At 43.8% G+C, this 18730-nt stretch overlaps 1 protein-coding gene across 1 annotated transcript in view; it reads left to right on the top strand.

Annotated features, from left to right (window-relative positions):
• The first annotated feature begins 14559 nt into the window (after positions 1-14559).
• Positions 14560-18730, top strand: part of srgap2 (SLIT-ROBO Rho GTPase activating protein 2) — a 224019-nt gene continuing 219848 nt past the window's right edge. The window contains exon 1 of the mRNA XM_078546485.1: positions 14560-14898. Within this exon, the coding sequence (XP_078402611.1) occupies positions 14832-14898 (67 nt within the window). The 5' untranslated portion in view covers positions 14560-14831. The remainder of the gene's footprint in view (positions 14899-18730) is intronic.

The raw sequence follows: 18730 nt of genomic DNA, 5'->3' as shown, positions 1-18730 counted from the left end.
AGGAGTTGAATAAATACTTTGCATCAGTCTTCACGGTAGAAGACACTATTATCAGTCCAAAAATATTAAATAATCAAGGGGCAGAAGTGGGGGAGGAAATAAATACAATAACTATCACTAGAGAAAAAGTACTAGGGAAACTAATGAGGCTAAAGGCTGATAAATCCCCTGGACCTGATGGGTTGCGTCCTAGGATATTAAAGGAAGTAGCTACAGAGATAGTGGATGGACTGGTAGTAATCTTCCAAGAATCCTTAGATTCTAGAAAAGTCCCAGAGGAGTGGAAAACTGTCAATGTAACACCCTTATTCAAAAAGGGAGGGAGACAAAAAACAGGTAACAATAGGCCAGTGAGCTTAACATCCATCATTGGGATAATTTTAGAGTCTATTGTAAAGGATGTAATAGTTAGAAATGCATAATATAATCAAGTAGGGTCAGCATGGCTTCATGAAGGGGAAATCTTGCCTGACAAATTTATTAGAATGCTTTGAGGAGGTAAAAAACTAGATAAAGGGGAACCAGTAGATGTAATATATTTGGATTTCCAAAAAGTGTTCGATAAGGTACTGCACGTAAGGCTACTTAATAAGATAAGAGCCCATGGTGTTGGGGGTAGTATATTAGCATGGATAGAGGATTGACTAACTAATAGAAGACAGAGAGTTGGGATAAGGGGGGCATTTTCAGGATGGCAACCTGTAACTAGTGGAGTGCCACAGGGATCAGTGCTGGAGCCACAATTATTTACAATATATATTAATGACTTGGATGAGGGAAGTGAATGTACTATCGCCAAAAAATAGGTGGGGAGGCAAATGGTGAGAATGAGATAAAGAGTCTACAGAGAGATATAGACAGGTTAAGTGAGTGGGCAAAAACTTGGCAGATGGAATATAATGTGGGGAAATGTGAGGTTATGCACTTTGGCATGAAGAATAGAGGAGCTGAATATCATTTAAATGGAGAAAGACTGCAGAAAGCTGCAGCACAGAGGGATTTGGGGTCCTTGTGCACGAATCCCAAAAAACTAGCATACAAGTTCAGCAGGTAATAGAGAAGTCAAACGGAATGTTGGCCTTTATTTCAAAGGGAATGGAGTATAAAAATAGGGAAGCCTTCTTAAACTATACAGACTCGATGGGCCGAATGGCCTACCTCCGCTCCTACATCTTATGGTCTTATGGTCACATAGAGCTGGACAATAGAGAAAGGGAGACGTTGAAGGAGGATATGTGAGAATGGTTGTTTTCTTTAATATTTTAGGAAATATTGTGTTATTCTGTAAAGAAGTCTATGTGTGTGATTTAATTAAGCTGGGCAAACGTTTGTTAGGAGTCAGGGTGTCTGGGAGTTTGGAAACATGAAAAAGATAAAGGTGTTAAGTTGAGGCACAATAGGTTAGATCTAATATTTGCACTCTTATATAAGTTGGGATGTTATTTGAATTTCAAAGGGGAGTTGGAGGTATCAAGGAAAATGTTTGCATCTTGCAGAAGTTCATAGATAAACAAGTAGTGGGGATATGATATTTTTGACCCAAAAGCAAAGACAAGATGGAAATATGAAAGATCTTATATTTGGAAGGGTTTGAGTTTCAAAGAAGTGCGTGAGAACAACGGAATGAAGATGAAAGTGAAAAAAGGTAAATTAGAGTTACTGGGGATAGTTGTGGAGCTGGAGAGAGAGGGGTAGAGATGGCTACGTAGCTGTTAAGCTGGAGATAGCTGGTGCTGTCTGAGCTGTTGAGAATTCTTGGGCTACAGTGAGTAGTTTTATCCTGAAGTGGATTCCGCCGCAAAGTAGAAGAGGGTAAAGGTCATATGGGACACCTTTATTGAAGCTGCAGCAGTTTGCCTTGTGTTATGATATTACTGGATTTTTCATATTTAAACATCTATAAGGGAGTGTTGCCTGGAAGGTGTTTACTTGTGGGTTTGACCAAGTGGAGAGTTTTGGGGGAATGTTTTGTTAGACTGACCTTAATTGTATAACTGTAATCTTGTGTGCTTAAGTTTTCTTTTAAATTTTTGTTAATAAAACTTTGACTTTTAATTTAAAACCCAGAAGCGTTACTGGACCTCTTACTGCTGAGATCGGTACGTCTTCTTCTCGTTATCAGAATACAGAATAAAAGGTTGTGGCCCATAAGCCAAGTTTTCCTCTGGGATTTGGTTTGCACAGTAATTAACACCGGCTGTGGTCATAACAGATGATGCGGTTGAATGTGTTAAACGCTGCAGTGAGATCAAGGAGGTAGCGGAGGGATAATGTGCCACTGCTACAACATTGCTTCAATCCATCTATAATATATTAAAAGTTTTATAAATAGTGTGCAGTGTTTTTGTCTACATTAACCTTGCTTTTCATGCTACAATTTTTAAATAATGCTTTTTATTTCAACTTTTTATGATGGAAAACCCTATATTTGCTTGTTATGCTGGAACTACAGGCCTCCTGACACTAGGTGATGCTGTTGTATCTTTCCTGTACCTCTATTCCTCAGCATCTGCTGGCTGTAGCTACGAACAGGAGGAGACCACCCAGTCCCTCAAGGCTGAATCACCATTCATTATGATTGACCTCCACCTTCGATCCGTGTCCTTTTATACTTAGGTACTTTATACCTAGCAAAAATCCATGGACTTCAGATTTTGTTATTAACTGAGCGAGCATCTACTGCTTTACGTGGGAGAGAGTTCCACAGTTCTACCACCCTTTGTGTGAACAAGTGTTTCCTAACTTCTCTCCTGAATAGCGTGGCTCTGAATTTAAGGTTATGCCCCCTCGCCCTAGACTTCCCCATCAGCAGAATCTCTACCTACCCTATCAACTCCTTTCAAAATCCTAAAAAATCTCAATCAAATCAATTCTTATCCTTCAATATTGCATGGAATACAAGCCCAGTTTATGTCATCTCTCAGCTTCCAAAGTCAGTATAACTTTTCCAATGTGTGGTGCCCAGAACTGTAACCAAGATTCCAGATGTGGCCTAATCAGGGCTTTGTCCAGCTGTAGCAAAATTCCACACCCCCACCCCTGACCTTTATATTCTGGCCCTATTATTATAAAGGCGAACATTCTCTCAGCCTTTTTGATTGTTTTTTTTGTGCCTGACTGCTAGATGTTAGTGATCGGTGTACATGGATTTATAAATCACTTTGGACCTCCACTTTTCCCAACATTTCACCATTTTAATAATCCTCAGATCTAACCATATTCGGTCCAAATGCATGACAGCTCTGAGTTACATGTCCACTCTAGGCAACCCTCTTCTACTTCTTGAGTTAAGTTTGATCAATATTAATTACCTTGAAAGGCCTTTGGCCCCAATCCCATCTCAACAACAGCTTGCATTTATATAGTCCCTTTATCACAGTAAAATATCCCAAGATTGCTTCACAGGAATGTTATCAGGCAAAATTTGACTCTGAACCACATAAGGAGTAGGTTTTAAGGTGTATCTTAAAGGTGGAGAGGGGTGTGAGGTTTACGGACATAATTCCTTTGGACTGAACACCAGTGATGGAACAATGAAAGTCGAGGATGTGGGAGAGGCCAGCACTGGCGTTGCACAAAGATCTCAGTGCTGTGATACTGGAGGAGGTTGCAAAGATAGGGAGGGGTGAGACAACGGAGGTATTTGAAAATAAGGATGAGAATTTTAAAATTGAGGACTAGCTGGACTAGGGGCAAAGGTAGGTCAGTGAGTTGAGGGATGATGCAGTGAGCAGGATTTGGTGTAAATTAGGATACGGGCAGCAGAGTTTTGGATGAGCAGATATTTTTCTCCACCTGCTCTGTCAATTTGAAATGATTCTCATTTCCCATTGGCCTTGAGGAATTCTCTGTGCGCAGCGTAATACGAAGCTCTGGCTTTCTGTTTGTCTGCAAGATGTGACACCGAGGTGATTGGGAAACCCTGACAGAAACTGTTGCATATTGGAAATCTCCTGACCACAGATAAGATCTCAAGCCATCATTCCGACCCAAGGAAAAGTGTTAGGATGGTCCTGCTCGGTGTATGAAGTAACACTAGAACACGAGTCAACAGACAGGGTATGGAGCTCTTAGTGGAGCATTCACAAACAGGTTGCCTGAATAAAGTGGAAGAAGAACTCAAGGAAGAGGGTGCAGGGAGGAGAAATTAGGAGCAATCCCCGCACCAGAACTGGTCGTTTTGAGGCTCAAAGGCTGATCAAAATTAGTCCTCAGACCTCATTTAAATGAGACCAGGGTTGGGTGGGGGACTGCAGAAGGTGGCCTACAGATATGGGTGGGAGGCAATTGGAATGGGACCAAGAAGGAATCTGGCAATGGTCTTCAGGCCTGTTGTGGGGCTGGAAGGAGCAGGAGTAGATGCCAACCATGGCTACTGGATAACAGTTTCTTTGAGTTAGAAGGTTGTGAGTTCAAATCCCACTCTAGAAATTTGATCCTATAATGCATAAGGACATAAGAAATAGGAGCAGGAGTAGGCCATTAGGCCCCTCAAGCCTGCCCCACCATTCAATAAGATCATGGCTGATCTGCCCCAGGCCTCAACTCCTCTTCTGTGCCAGCTCCTCATAGCCCTCAACTCCCCTAATATTTCAAAAATCTATCTACCTCTTCTTTAAATACTTTCAGTGATCTAGCCTCCACAACTTCCTGGAGTAGAGAATTCCAGACATTCACTACCGTCTGAGAGAAGAAATTCTTTCGCATCTCAGTTTTAAATGAGTGTCCCCTTATTCTGTAACTATGTTCCCTACTAGTGGAAACATCTTAACATCTACCCTGTCAAGCCCCCTCAGAATCTTGTATGTTTCAATAAGATCACCCCTCATTCTTCTAAACTCTAATGAATAAAGCCCTAACCTGTTTAGCCATTTTTTATATGTCAACCCTTTCATCCCAAGAATCAGCCTAGTAAATCTCTTTTGAACCGCCTCCAATGCCAGTATATTATTTCCTAAATATGGGGACCAAAACTGTACACGGTACTCCAGATGCAGCCTCACCAACACCCTGTGCAGTTGTAACAAGGCTTCCCTATTTTTAAACTCCAACCCCCTAGCATTTCAGGCCAAAATTCCATTTGCCTTCTTAATTACTTGCTGCACCTACATGCTAACTTTTTGTGTTTCATGCACAAGAACTCCCAGATCCCTCTTTGCTACACTTTTTTGGAGTCTCTCTCCATTTAAATAATGGTCTGCCTTTTGATTTTTCCTACCAAAGTGCATGGCCTCACACTTTCCTACATTATATCTGCCAAGATTTTGCCCACTCACTCAATCTGTCTGTATCCCCCGCAGATTCCTCATGCCCTCATCACAACATGCCCTCCCACCTATTTTTGTATCATCAGCAAATTTGGATACATTACACTCTGCCCCCTCCTCCAAGTCATTAATATAGATCGTAAATAATTGAGGCCCTAGGACTGATCCTTGTGGCACTCCACTACTTACGTCTTTCCAACCTGAAAAAAAACCCCATTAATCCTGACTATCTGTCTTCTGTGTTAACCAATCCTCAATCTATGCTAATACATTACCTCCAATAACATGAGCTCTTATCTTGTGCAATAACCTTTTATGTGGCACCTTATCGAATGCCTTCTGGAAATCCAAATACACTTTATCTATCGGTTCCCCTTTTTCAACTCTGCTTGTTAAATCCTCAAAGGACTCTAGCAAATTTGTCAGACATGATTTTCCTTTCACAAAACCATGTTGACTGTGTTTGATTGTGTTAAGCTTTTCTAAATGTCCTGCTATTTCTTCCTTAATAATGGACTCTAGCAATTTCCCAATGACAGATGTTAGGCTGACTGGCCTATAGTTTCCTGCTTTTTATCTCCCTCCCTTCTTAAATAGGGGCGTGAGATTAGCGGTTTTCCCATCCACTCGGACCCTCCCAGAATCCAGTTCTGGAATATTTTGACCAATGCCTCCACTATCTCTGCAACTACTTCCTTTAAACCCTTGGATGCAGGCCATCAGGTCCTGGTGACTTGTCTGCCTTTAGTTCAATTAGTTTGTCAAATACTTTGTCCCTCGTGATAGAGACTGTTACAAGATCTTTCCTCCCGTTAGCTCCTTGCTTACCTGATAGCTTTTGGATGTTTATAGTGTCCTCCACCGTGAAGACTGATGCAAAATATTGGTTTAAATTATCTGCCATTTCCCTGTTCCCCATTATCAATTCTCCAGTCGCATCCTCCAAGGCTCCCATGCTCACTTTAGCTACTTTCTTTCTTTTTATATACCCGTAGGAGCTCTTGCTGTTTGTTTTTATATTTCTTGCCAATTTACTTTCATAATCAATTTTCTCCCTCTTTGTTAGCTTTTTAGTCATCCACTGCTGGTTCCTAAAAAATTCCTAATCCTCTGGCCTACCACTAGTTTTTGCTGCTATGTATGCCTTAGTTTTTGATTGGATACTCTCCTTGACCACCTTTGTTAACCATGGATGGTTCATTCTTCTCATCGAGTCCTTCTTTTTGACCCGGATAAATTTTTGCTGAGCGTTCTGAAATATCTGCTTAAATGTCTGCCACTGCTCATCCCCTGACCTTCCTCTTAGTCTATTTTCCCAGCCCACTTTAGACAATTCTTTCTTCATACCGCTGTAGTTTCCCTTATTTAAGTTGAGGACACTGGTTTGAGACCAGAGTTGCTCGCCCTCAAACTGAACTTGTAATTCTACCATGTTGTGATCGCTACCCCCCTAGAGGATCCTTAACCACGAGATCGCTTATTAATCCTACCTCATTACACATTACTAAATCTAAAATAGCCTGCTCCCGGGTAGGCTCTGCAACACATTGCTCTAAGAAACAACTCCTGATGCACTCTCCAAATTTGTCTTCCATGTTACCCCTGCCAAACTGATTTGTCTGGTTAATATGCAGATTAAAATCACCCATGATAATTGTAGCACCCTTCTTACATGCCTCCATTGATTGTTTCCCGATTTATACTCAGCCCTATAGTGAGGCAACTCTTCAGGGGCCTATAGATGACCACCACCCGTGACTTCTTCCCCTTGCTATTCCTTATTTCCATCCAAACTGATTCCACATCACAATCTATTGCACCTATATCACTACTCACCACCGTACTGATACCTTCCTTTATTAACAAAGCTACCCCACCTCCTTTTCCTTTTTGCCTATTTTTCCAGAATGTCGAATATTGAGTTCCCGTCTTGGTCACCCTGCAACCACGTTTCTGTAATAGCTATCAAGTCATATCCATTTATTTCTATTTGTGCCATCAACTCATCTACCTTGTTACAAATGCTGCGTGCATTCAGATAAAGAGCCTTAAGCTTTGACTTTTTACCATTATTACTCATTCTGGTTCTAATTTTTGCTGCAGTCTTCTTATATTACCTGCCCCTTCCTGTCATAGTTTGATCATTGTTTGCTTCTTCACTACCCTGCGCCTCTGCTCTCTCAATTATTTTTGATTGTCTAAACTTCCCTTCAATTGAACCCTCCCCTCCACTAATTAGTTTAAAGTCCTATCTACAACTCTAGTTATACAATTCGCCAGGACACTGGCCCCAGCATGGTTCAAATGAAGCCTGCCCCAACAGAACAGCTCTCTCCTTCCCCAGTACTGGCGCCAGTGCCCCATGAATCGGAACCCATTTCCCCCACACCAATCTTTGAGCCACGCATTTACCTCTCTAATCTTATTTATCCTACGCCAATTTGCACATGGATCAGGTAATAATCCAGAGATTACTACCTTTGTGGTTCTGCTTTTTAATTTAGCCCCGAGCTGCTTGTAGTCCCTCAGCAGAAACTCTTTCCTAGTCCTAACTATGTTGTTGGTACCTATGTGGACCACGACAACTGGATCTTTCCCCTCCCACTCCAAGTTCCTCTCCAGCCCAGAAGAGATGTCCTTAACCTTGGCACCAGGTAGGCAACACAGCCTTCGGAACTCTCTGCCTTTGCTACAGAGAACAGAATCTATTCCCCTAACTGTGCTATCCCCTATTACTACCACATTTCTCTTTTCTCCCCCCACTTGAATGGCGCTCTGTACCATGGCGCTGTGGTCAGTTCACTCATCCTCCCTGCAGTCTGTGCCCTCGTCCACACCGGGAGAAAGAACCTCATGCCCACTGGCTGAGGCTCCTCCAAAGCTAAATTCTGGATCCCCACACCTGCCTCACTCGCAGTCACACCCTCCTGTCCCTGACCATGGACCAATTTGATGTAATGAATCTAAGGGGTGTGACTGCCTCCTGAAACACAGCATCCAGGTAACTCTCCCCCTCCCAGATGTGTCTCAGTGTCCACAGCTCAGACTCCAGCTTATCAACTCTGAGCCGAAGTTCCTCAGGCAGCCAACACTTGCTACAGATGTGGTCACCATGGATCGCACCGGTGTCCACCAGCTCCTACATACTACAGCTGCAACACATCACCTGCCCAGCCATCTCTATTCTATTTAATTAATTAATTTGGATGTTAAATATTTTAAAAGTGAATTTCTTAACTGTACTTTTCAGCTATAATAACGTCCCCTGATTTAAACCACTTGGCCAATCAAAAGAGACAAGGAAGAGATACCTGCCAATCACCTAACTGTTTTCCTGTGATGTCACACTTCAGCTCTGACAGGCAGAAACAGGTCGAAGGGGCTCTCTCTCTGTCCCTCTCTCTCTTTTATCTCCTGCCGCCGCTGCCCTCCTCACATAGGCCCGCTCTCCGTGTCCGAGCTCCCAGCTCTCCTCTCGCTGTTTTAAACTATGAAACTCCCAGCTCTCCTTCGCTGTTTTAAACTATGAAACTCCCAGCTCTCCTCTCCCTGTTTTAAACTGTGAAAATCCCAGCTCTCCTCTCGCTGTTTTAAACTGTGAAACTCCCAGCTTTCCTCTCACTGTTTTAAACAGTAAAAATCCCAGTTCTCCTCCTGCTGTTTTAAACTGTGAAAATCCCAGCTCTCCTCTCGCTGTTTTAAACTGTGAAAATCCTGGCTCTCCTCTCGCTGTTTTAAACTGTGCAAATCCCGGCTCTCCTCTCACTGTTTTAAGCTGTGAAAATCCCAGCTCCCCTCTCGCTGTTTGAAACTGTGAAGCTCCCAGCTCTCCTCTCGCTGTTTTAAACTGTGAAAATCCCAGCTCTCCTCTCGCTGTTTTAAACTGTGAAGCCCCCGGTTCCCCTCACACGGACACTTCTCAGTGCTGCACAGTTAGAGCTGTGTCTTTTGGATGAGGTCATAGGAATAGCCTTGATGAGTAAAAATCAATCAATTTCAAGTCCATAAGGATATGTTGATGAGATTAGACGAAGATAGGATGGAAGAAGACTCATGGAGAGCATAAAGCAGCATGTACCTTTTGGGCCCAATGGCCTGTTTCCGTGCTATATTTTGTAAAACCGAGACCCTGTCTGCCCTCTCAGGTGGTTGTAAAAGATCCTGTGGCATTATTTCAAAGGACAGCAGGTATCCTCCCACAGCTTCCAACTTGATAGTCGCCCAACCTCGGACGGCCCGCTTCTACCTCCTACCCAAAATCCACAAACAGAACTGTCCTGGCAGACCGATCGTGTCAGCCTGTTCCTGCCCCACAGAACTCATTTCTCGTTATCTTGACTCCCTTCTCTCTCCCCTTGTCCAGTCCCTTCCCACCTACATCCATGATTCCTCTGACACCTTACGTCACATCAACAATTTCCAGTTCCCTGGCCCCAACCGCTTCCTCTTCACCATGGATGTCCAATCCCTCTACACCTCCATCCCCCACCAGGATGGTCTGAGGGCCCTTAGCTTCTTCCTTGAACAGAGGCCCGAACAATCCCCATCCATCACTACTCTCCTCCGTCTGGCTGAACTTGTTCTCACACTGAACAATTTCTCCTTTAACTCCTCTCACTTCCTCCAAATAAAAGGTGTGGCTATGGGTATCCGCATGGGCCCCAGCTAGGGCCTGTCTCTTTATGGGGTATGTGGAACATTACTTGTTCCAGTCCTACTCCGGCCCCCTCCCACAACTCTTTCTCCGGTACATCGATGATTACTTCGGTGCTGCTTCATGCTCTCGTCGGGACCTGGAAAAATTTATTAATTTTGCTTCCAATCTCCACCCCTCCATCATTTTCACATGGTCCATCTCTGACACTTCTCATCCCTTCCTTGACCTCTCTGTCTCAATTTCTGATGATAGACTGTCCACCAATATCCATTACAAGCCTACCGACTCCCACAGCTACCTCGACTACAGCTCCTCACACCCCGCTTCCTGTAAGGACTTCATCCCATTCTCTCAGTTCCTTCGCCTCCGTCGCATCTGTTCTGATGACGCTACCTTCAAAAACAGCTCCTCTGACATGTCCTCCTTCTTCCTTAACCAAGGTTTTCCACCCATGGTCGTTGACAGGGCCCTCAACCGTGTCCGGCCCATATCCCGCGCATCCGCCCTCACGCCTTCTCCTCCTTCCCAGAAACATGATAGGGTCCCCCTTGTCCTCACTTATCACCCCACCAGCCTCCGCATTCAAAGGATCATCCTCCGCCATTTCCGCCAACTCCAGCATGATGCCACCACCAAACACATCTTCCCTTCACCCCCCCTGGTGGCATTCCGTAGGGATCGTTCCCTCCGGGACACCCTGGTCCACTCCTCCATCACCCCCTACTCCTCAACTCCCACCTATGGCACCTCCCCATGCCCACGCAGAAGATGCAACACCTGCCCCTTCACTTCCTCTCTCCTCACCGTCCAAGGGCCCAAACACTCCTTTCAAGTGAAGCAGCATTTCACTTGCATTTCCCCTAACTTAGTCTACTGCATTCATTGCTCCCAATGCGGTCTCCTCTACATTGGAGAGACCAAACGCAAACTGGGCGACCGCTTTGCAGAACACCTGCGGTCTGTCCGCAAGAAAGACCCAAACCTCCCTGTCGCTTGCCATTTTAACACTCCACCCTGCTTTCTTGCCCACATGTCTGTCCTTGGCTTGCTGCATTGTTCCAGTGAAGCCCAACGCAAACTGGAGGAACAGCACCTCATCTTCCGACTAGGCACTTTACAGCCTTCCGGGCTGAACATTGAATTCAACAACTTCAGATCTTAAACTCCCCTCCCCCCATCCCCACCCCGTTTCTTCCCCCTCCCCCTTTTTTTTTCAATAATTTATATAGATTCTTCTTTTCCCACCTATTTCCATTATTTTTAAATCTACAACTAATACTTTGTTAGTCTGTCCACCCCACCCCCACTAGAGCTGTACCTTGAGTGTCCTGCCATCCATTCTTAATTAGCACTTTTCTTAGATAATATCACCACCTTCAACACCTCTTTGATCCTTTTGTCTGTGACATCTTTTGATTATCTGCTCCTATCACTGCTTGCTTGTCCCTACAACCACCCCACCCTCAACTTCTCTCTCCCCCCGCCCCCCACCTTAGACCAGCTTATATTTCACCTCTCTCCTAACTATACTTCAGTTCTGCCGAAGGGTCGTGAGGACTCGAAACGTCAACTGTTTTCTTCTCCACCGATGCTGCCAGACCTGCTGAGTTTTTCCAGGTAATTCTGTTTTTGTTTAGGTATCCTGGGCCAATATCTATCCCTCAAACAACACCATTGAAAGCAGATTATCTGGTCATTTTATTCTTTGATGTTGTAGGACCTTTCTGTGTAAGAATCGGCTGCTGCATTTCCTGCATCACAACAAGAACTTGCATTTATATAGCACCTTTAATATAGTAAAACCTCCCAAGGTGCTTCACAGAAAAAGATTGACACTGAACCACATAAGGAGATATCAGGAGAGATGACCAAATCTGGTTTTATTACACCAGTGACTACGCTTAAAAATTAGGTTTAATATGCTGTGAAAAGCTTTGAGACATCCTGAGGCCATGAAGGGTGGCATATAAATGCAAATCTTTCTCTTGTTCCACATTGAACTAAGTATTTTTTACAATTATATCTTTCTGGTAGTGGCCTCAAGCTATCCTTTATGGGCCACTGATTATGCCATTTGGAGTCCTGGTTATCCAGTGCACAGCAGGTCCAGCACAGGCTGTGATAGGGCAACCTAATTCCCAGCTAAAACAGGCACTGGGCCTCCTAAATATACATGCAAAGGTGTACTGTCTGCTGCAGGTGCGAGACCTGGTTCCTATACTGGAACCTTCAGCAATATGTTGGCGATGCACATATTACATGGAAAACGTGCATGCCACCTACCATATTAAACACTCATTTTAAACCTGTAAAATTGACACAGTTCCAAAGCATTTCTCTCTTTATCGCACCAAGTCCCATTCCCCTATTACCCCTGCTGACCTCGCTGATTGGCTCCAGGTCAAGCAACACTGTGATTTTAAAATTCTCATTCTTGTTTGCAAATCCCTCCATGGCCTCATCGCTCCCTATATCTGTAATCTCCTCCAGTCCTACAACCCTCTGAGATCTCTGCACTCCTCTCATTCTGACCTTTTTAACATCCCTGATTTTAATCACTCCATCACTGGCGGCTGTGCTTCTAGCTGCCTGGACCCCAAGATCTGGAATTCCCTCCATAAATCTGCCTTCCCCTCTACTTCGCTTACACCCCTGAAACCTACCACTTTGCTAAAGCTTTTTGTCCAGGTTTAGGGGGAACTTCTTCACTCAGAGAGTGGTGAGAGTGTGGAACGAGCTACCATCTGACGTGGTAAATGCGGGCTCACTCTTAAGTTTTAAGAATAACTTGGATAGATACATGGATGGGAGAGGTCTGGAGGGTTATGGACTGGGTGCAGGTCAATGAGATTAGCGGAATAATATTTCGGCACAGACTAGAAGGGCCGAATGGCCTGTTTTCTGTGCTGTAGTGTTCTATGGTTCTATCTGGCCTAACATCTCCTCCTGTGGCTCAGTGTCATATTTTTTCGTTTTATAACGTTCCTGTGAAGCGTTTTGGGACACATTTTTTAGCTTAACAGTGCCATTTGAATGTAAGCAATGTTTGCTGTCGAGGAGTCTGTTGCAGAAGTTGAACTCTTCCTGGGGTTTTCAGAGGACTGAATGCAGAGAAAGCTGAAATTCACATCATGCACCAGCTTAAAAATAAGACCCATTTCATTCAGGGAGGGCAGACATGCATACATGCCACTCGAATTTGTGCTTCTCTCTCTTGTAAGTCACAAATGGGGCAAAAAAAAAAAAGATAAATAACTGCAAATGAAGCCTACAGCCCCCAAATGAGTTGGTGCTTTGGTAACTAATCAGTACATTAAAGGAAATGGCACTCTCATTTTTGGGGAGGGGTGAAGGATTTTCACTCCATTCATTTCAGTAGCTTCCATTGCTACAGTGCCACTCCGAGTCAGAAGGAAGCGCTGCTCACTGCATAAGAAGGTATATATTTTTTGCAGCAAATATTAAGGATCAGCTCTCCCACCTCCAATGGGAGAATGGAGGTGCCTCTTGTCCAAAACTGCAGCTTCTCGTTCAAATTAAAGTTGCAGTGGCCCCCCAAAAAAAAAACCCTCTCCCCACCCCCCAAAGCAACTTTAAACCTCTGCGGGAAGCAGAGTTGAGAAGGCGAACGGGAAACGAGAGGCGAAAATTAACCTTTGAAGAAGGCGAGAGCAAATTACATGATCGAGGAAATCAAGGGGGAAGCGAGACCAGAAATCAATTTTTTTTTAAAAAAAAAGTTCCTGAACTTTTTGGACACAAACAAATGTCAGTTTTGTGGAAGTTTGCTGGGAGCGGGAAGTCTTGGCGTGAGTTTTCTGCGGAGATGAATCTGAAGCCAGCGATTTGAAGGGAAAAGATTGTGTTCATAAAACTGCTTTTGTTGGGAGATTTCGTCATTTCGAGAGAGTCAGGGACCTTTGCGTTTCCTTCAATCAGGGAAGATTTTCTACCCCCCCTCCTCTCCTCTCTCCTTTCTCAACACAACCTATAAATCAGAGGCGAGTTCATTTTGCTGTAAAAGATTTTAACATCTTGTTAAAAGAAAGAAAGAGGATGAAGGCGATACGTTTGGGGTGAATTGCTACCCGCTTCATTCTGGCTACATCCCCGGATACATTTCAGCTCCACTGATTGTTACAGGCGAGATAGAAATTCACCAGCAACTGGAACATTTCGGGGGGCTCGCTCATTCGCCCAGCCCCCCCCCACCCCCTTTTTCTGCTCTGAACGCTCTCTGGATCACCTCTTTGTAGGGAACTTAAGAAAAACTTCACTGTTATTCTCATCTCTCTCCACCAACCAACCAACCAGGACTTTTGTTTGTTTAAAAAAAAAACCCTGCAATAATTACAGGTTTTCACTACCAGCGCTGATTCTCTCTTAAAACAAAACCCATTCATTTTTTTAAAAAAAATATATATATATATAGAGGAATCAGCCGAGTGGTTTGACATGGAGTGTATTGGAATTCTCCTGGTCTAGGATTGCAGTATGCTGAGCCGGGATACAAAGAAACGCTGCCCTACATTCTCGCACACTCCCCACTCTCTCCCTGTGATCTCCACCAGCTGAAGGCTTTTTAATTATTTTCTAACCCATCCCCTCCCTCCCTGCCTGGTTTGAAGGACCTTCGCTGATTTGAGGGGATTCGCTGCAGTTTAGTGCTGTTTATCTATCGTTCTGTTTTTGCCTTTCTATATATATATAAAAAAAAATCCCTCCATGGTCAGTTTCCGTGTTGATTTCAGTTCCTGCGGGGACTCGATTTGCACTAACCCTCCTTATGGACTGATTGAGTGAAAGGCGGGGAGAGAATAAATTTGCCAACCACAGGATTAGCGTCTGATCACTGCATCTGCAATTCTTTTTTTAGTGGAAGAAAAACAATTTCTAGTCGAGCAGTCATGACATCGCCTGCTAAATTCAAGAAGGACAAGGAGATTATTACCGAGTATGACACACAAGTCAAGGGTAGGTTTGATGTCTGTTCCTATTCCATTCAGATTGCAGCATTGTCTGTACAGTAGAGTTTTAATCCCAGCAAAATAATGACAGCAATCTAGCCTCCTTATAGGGTTAACCGTGCAATGAATGCTATTACCCACCCTGCGTTTAATGCTGAAAAATTAATCTCTGGGAAATTAATTTTCAAATCATATTGTTAAGATCCCATAGTAATTTGCGTTTGTCCTCTGTAAACTGCTGATTCACACGGTGGGAAATACGTGTGACAATGCCTGTCTGTTGTTTGTCTCAGGCAAGCACCCAGATTATCCTACAATTCACCAATGCAGCGATTAGTTTGAGATTGGAAAAAAACAAGTCAGCCCAAATACGATCGATTTGAGACGTTTGTGTGCTACAGCATGGGTTTGGGTGGGTAGGCTGGGTTTGGTGTGAGGGCGACAGACAGAGAGAGAGAGAGACTGTTGGGACTTGCAGCAGTAGGTTTAAGGGTCAAGTAACTGCAGCTACATCTTCCAGCCAAAAGCAACATGTTTTCTTAGTATACAAGAAGGCCAGCATCCGACAGTGGGGCACAGGACATCACCTCCTCCTAGAAACGTTCCTTTCCATCAAGGCAGTGTATGGCACTGAGCCATATGCAGGGTGTCCGCTGCAGTCCTCAGCCTGGGCTGACTCCAGCCAGGGTAACAGGTGGGATATTGCAGTAGCTGAAGGTGTCCCATCACTCCATAAACTAGAGAGTGACAGTAAATCGCTTGCTGCATCCCTTCCTGTTCATTCACCAGCAACTTGGTGGAAAGTCTGTGGACAGATGTTGGGGAAGTAGGATTAGATTCCCCCTGTGATGCCAGTGATAGTGGAATAGCCGTTCAGCTTGCTGCCTGGGCTTTTCCTGATAAAGGTGGGTAGGGGGAGGTGTCTGCAGGGTGGTGGGTGACTGGTGATTGTGGAACTCGGACCCCATGAGTTAGTGGGGGTGAAATTGGTCTTGGATGTAGCACAAGGGAAGCAATAGGAAATGGGCGGCCCATTTCCACTCCGCTGGTCGGTGGAGACTGGAATTGGGTGGGGTGTAGAAAGGTGCTGCCAATTTACTTTATCATGTTGTGCTACTGAACAAGGCCAGTTTCACCTCCATTGTCTTCGGGGGGTGGAGGGTTAAGTGTTTTGCTTTATCTGGATGCAGTTTGATGCATCGTGTCTGGAACTCCTCACCACCTACAACTCGCCCTCTACAACACAAGGATCAGGGTACAGAACAAGACTAGAGAAGTGAATATCCAGCTTTCTGAAGGATTACATAAAATCTGAAACACATCACAAGAAATTGGTTTAAGATGTTGAATAATCCTGATCTGTGCCTGTGCTTTGGGTATGGACAGTCAAGTTTCCTTGAGCCAGTATTGCTCGAGGTATTTCTGTAATATTGCACTGTACATTGTAAAAATCACGTCACAGCCTTTGACAATTAGGACTGTTGGAGTTGGGTTTATGTGAATGTACTGAAGTCTCTAAACTCCAGGATCTCAGACAGGAAGTGATACAGAATAAGTCCGTCAATAGTTTAATTGCTCACTGTATTCCAATAATCCCAAATGAGTTTTATTCCCAATACCCCAATGCGTGGAAACCTGTTACCAGTTTCCTAAATTAAACTTCAGAGAACTCCACAACATCTCACTTTGTATTTACCTGATATCAAGTGCTGTAGAGACACTCGCTCAAGTCCACAGAATGAAGAGCCAAGCTATAGAGACCCTGAGGTATGTGCTGGGATACTGCTGGCATTTAACTAACTAAAACCAAGTGGCTTACCAGCACAGAGCACTAGCAACCTTCCTACTACATACAGTGTTGGGGCCAGGGTTGGGGGGTTGAATGGGGGCCAAGGATGGCTGATGGTCTGGGAACTACACAGACTCTCAGACAAAAACTGGAGATAAAGACTGGGAACGAAATGGAAGGGAACCTCCATAACCATGTTTGACTGCAAAATGATTTCCAGGGTCTTGACCACTTCCCTCAAACTGCCCCTCCCCACCACCACTGACTACACATCCAGCTAGGGCCATTTTGCCCCATTGGGGTATTTGATTGGGGGATTTTTCTAGAACTGACTAGGAGAAATCGCAGCCTTGGTGACCGGTCTATCCTTTTAGATAAATAGGTGACGTAGGATGGCTGTGTGGTTAATTGTCAACAATTGTAATCAGTAAAACTCTCTAATCTTTGACAAAGTGTATTTGACATTCACATTTTGTAACAGGAAGAAACAGATTACAGTCTACGCCTGTTAATTCAAAGTCAGGTTTTCTGCTAAAATGTTTACATTATCCAGTAATTAATTTAACTGAATTAACAGATGACTGTACAGAAACTTTCGACTGTTAGACCAAGTCCAAGATTGGACAATTTAACACAGCTTTGAGTACGGCATTTGGAGCTCAATGAATTTACTGCACACACCAATTATCCCTGCAGTTTAGCCCAAACATAATGTCGGGAGTATAAACATTATTAACCCAACAGTTTAGGGATACTGTCCGATTCAATTACCAGATTAGGGAGTCCACCATAGAGGATTGACTTGACTCCATATCTTGTCTTGGAACCAACAGAGCCCCAGAGTCCTTGATAATAAAAGCAAAATACTGCGTATGCTGGGGATCTGAAATAAGAACAGAAAGTGTTGGAAAAACTCAGAAGGTCTGGCAGCATCTGTGGAAAGAGAAATGGAGTTAACGCTTCGAGTCCAATATGAGAGCTCTGTAGAAGAGTCATACAGATTCAAAACGTTAACTCTGTTTCTCTCTCCACAGATGCTGCCAGACCTTCTGAGTTTTTCCAGCACTTTGTGATTTTATTTGCCCCAGAGATCATTCCTTGATTTCTCTCTCTTGTCTCTCGTGAGAAGAGGATGGTTGATGAATGATAATTATTACCAAAAGGTTTTGTGGCATCTTATCTTTAGTTTAATATATTTACTGCATCGATGGTACCAAATTTCTGCTTAGTTAGCGAATAAATTTGCTAGTCGTCAAGGTTACTTTATTTTACCCTTCACCTCAGGAGCTGTTCCACGATTTAATGGTCAAACCCATGTATCTAATTGTCCAGGCTTGTTTGGAAATCTTTCATAGGTCGAAATTAACCTCTTCCTTTCTTCTCCACAACCTATTTCTAGCACTTACATTAAACAGACTTTGCTAAGTAGATACTGAATAGTACTTGAAAGGGAAAAAAAAATTGCAAGACTATGGAGCAAGACGGGGAGAATGGGCCTAATTGGATAACTCTTTCAAAGAGCTGACATTGCCACAATGGACCAAATGGCTTCCTTTTATGCTGTATGATTGTGGAATAGACTTTGATAAGGCTATGTCTCTAACAGGCAACAAACTGATCAGTAAAAGGTTTCCCTTTTGCATTGAGTTAAATTTCTTTCAGATGTCAACACTGACACTGGGCTAGGTGTAGATGGTCCTTAAGCACATGGTATTCCATTATTATATAGCACAATTGATCTCACTGAATATATTGGGCTGTGCTTGCTGCTTTTGGTAAGAAGTTGAGGATTCTTGCTGTGATAAGGCATGCTGGACCATGCAATGCCAGTTGTGAGCACAGGAAATGGAGCCAGGAGACAAATAGATAGGCCCAGAATAATGCAGGCAGCCAGTTGTATGAAAAATTTTGCTTCAGTTTGTTGTTTTTACTGAGGGCAGCTCAACTAACTCAACCAGTCGTAACTTCTACCTCCTGCGTGGCCACTCACATTCAACACCACCCCCCAGTTGGACTTACTAAGGCAGTTCTTACCTCTGAACTGTAAAGT

The sequence above is a fragment of the Cetorhinus maximus genome, chromosome 8 (genome assembly GCF_964194155.1).
Source record: "Cetorhinus maximus chromosome 8, sCetMax3.hap1.1, whole genome shotgun sequence".
In the NCBI taxonomy this organism is placed as follows: Eukaryota; Metazoa; Chordata; class Chondrichthyes; order Lamniformes; family Cetorhinidae; genus Cetorhinus; species Cetorhinus maximus.
Note: the sequence above shows the minus strand (reverse complement) of the source record. Positions and strands in the feature narration are given on the sequence as shown.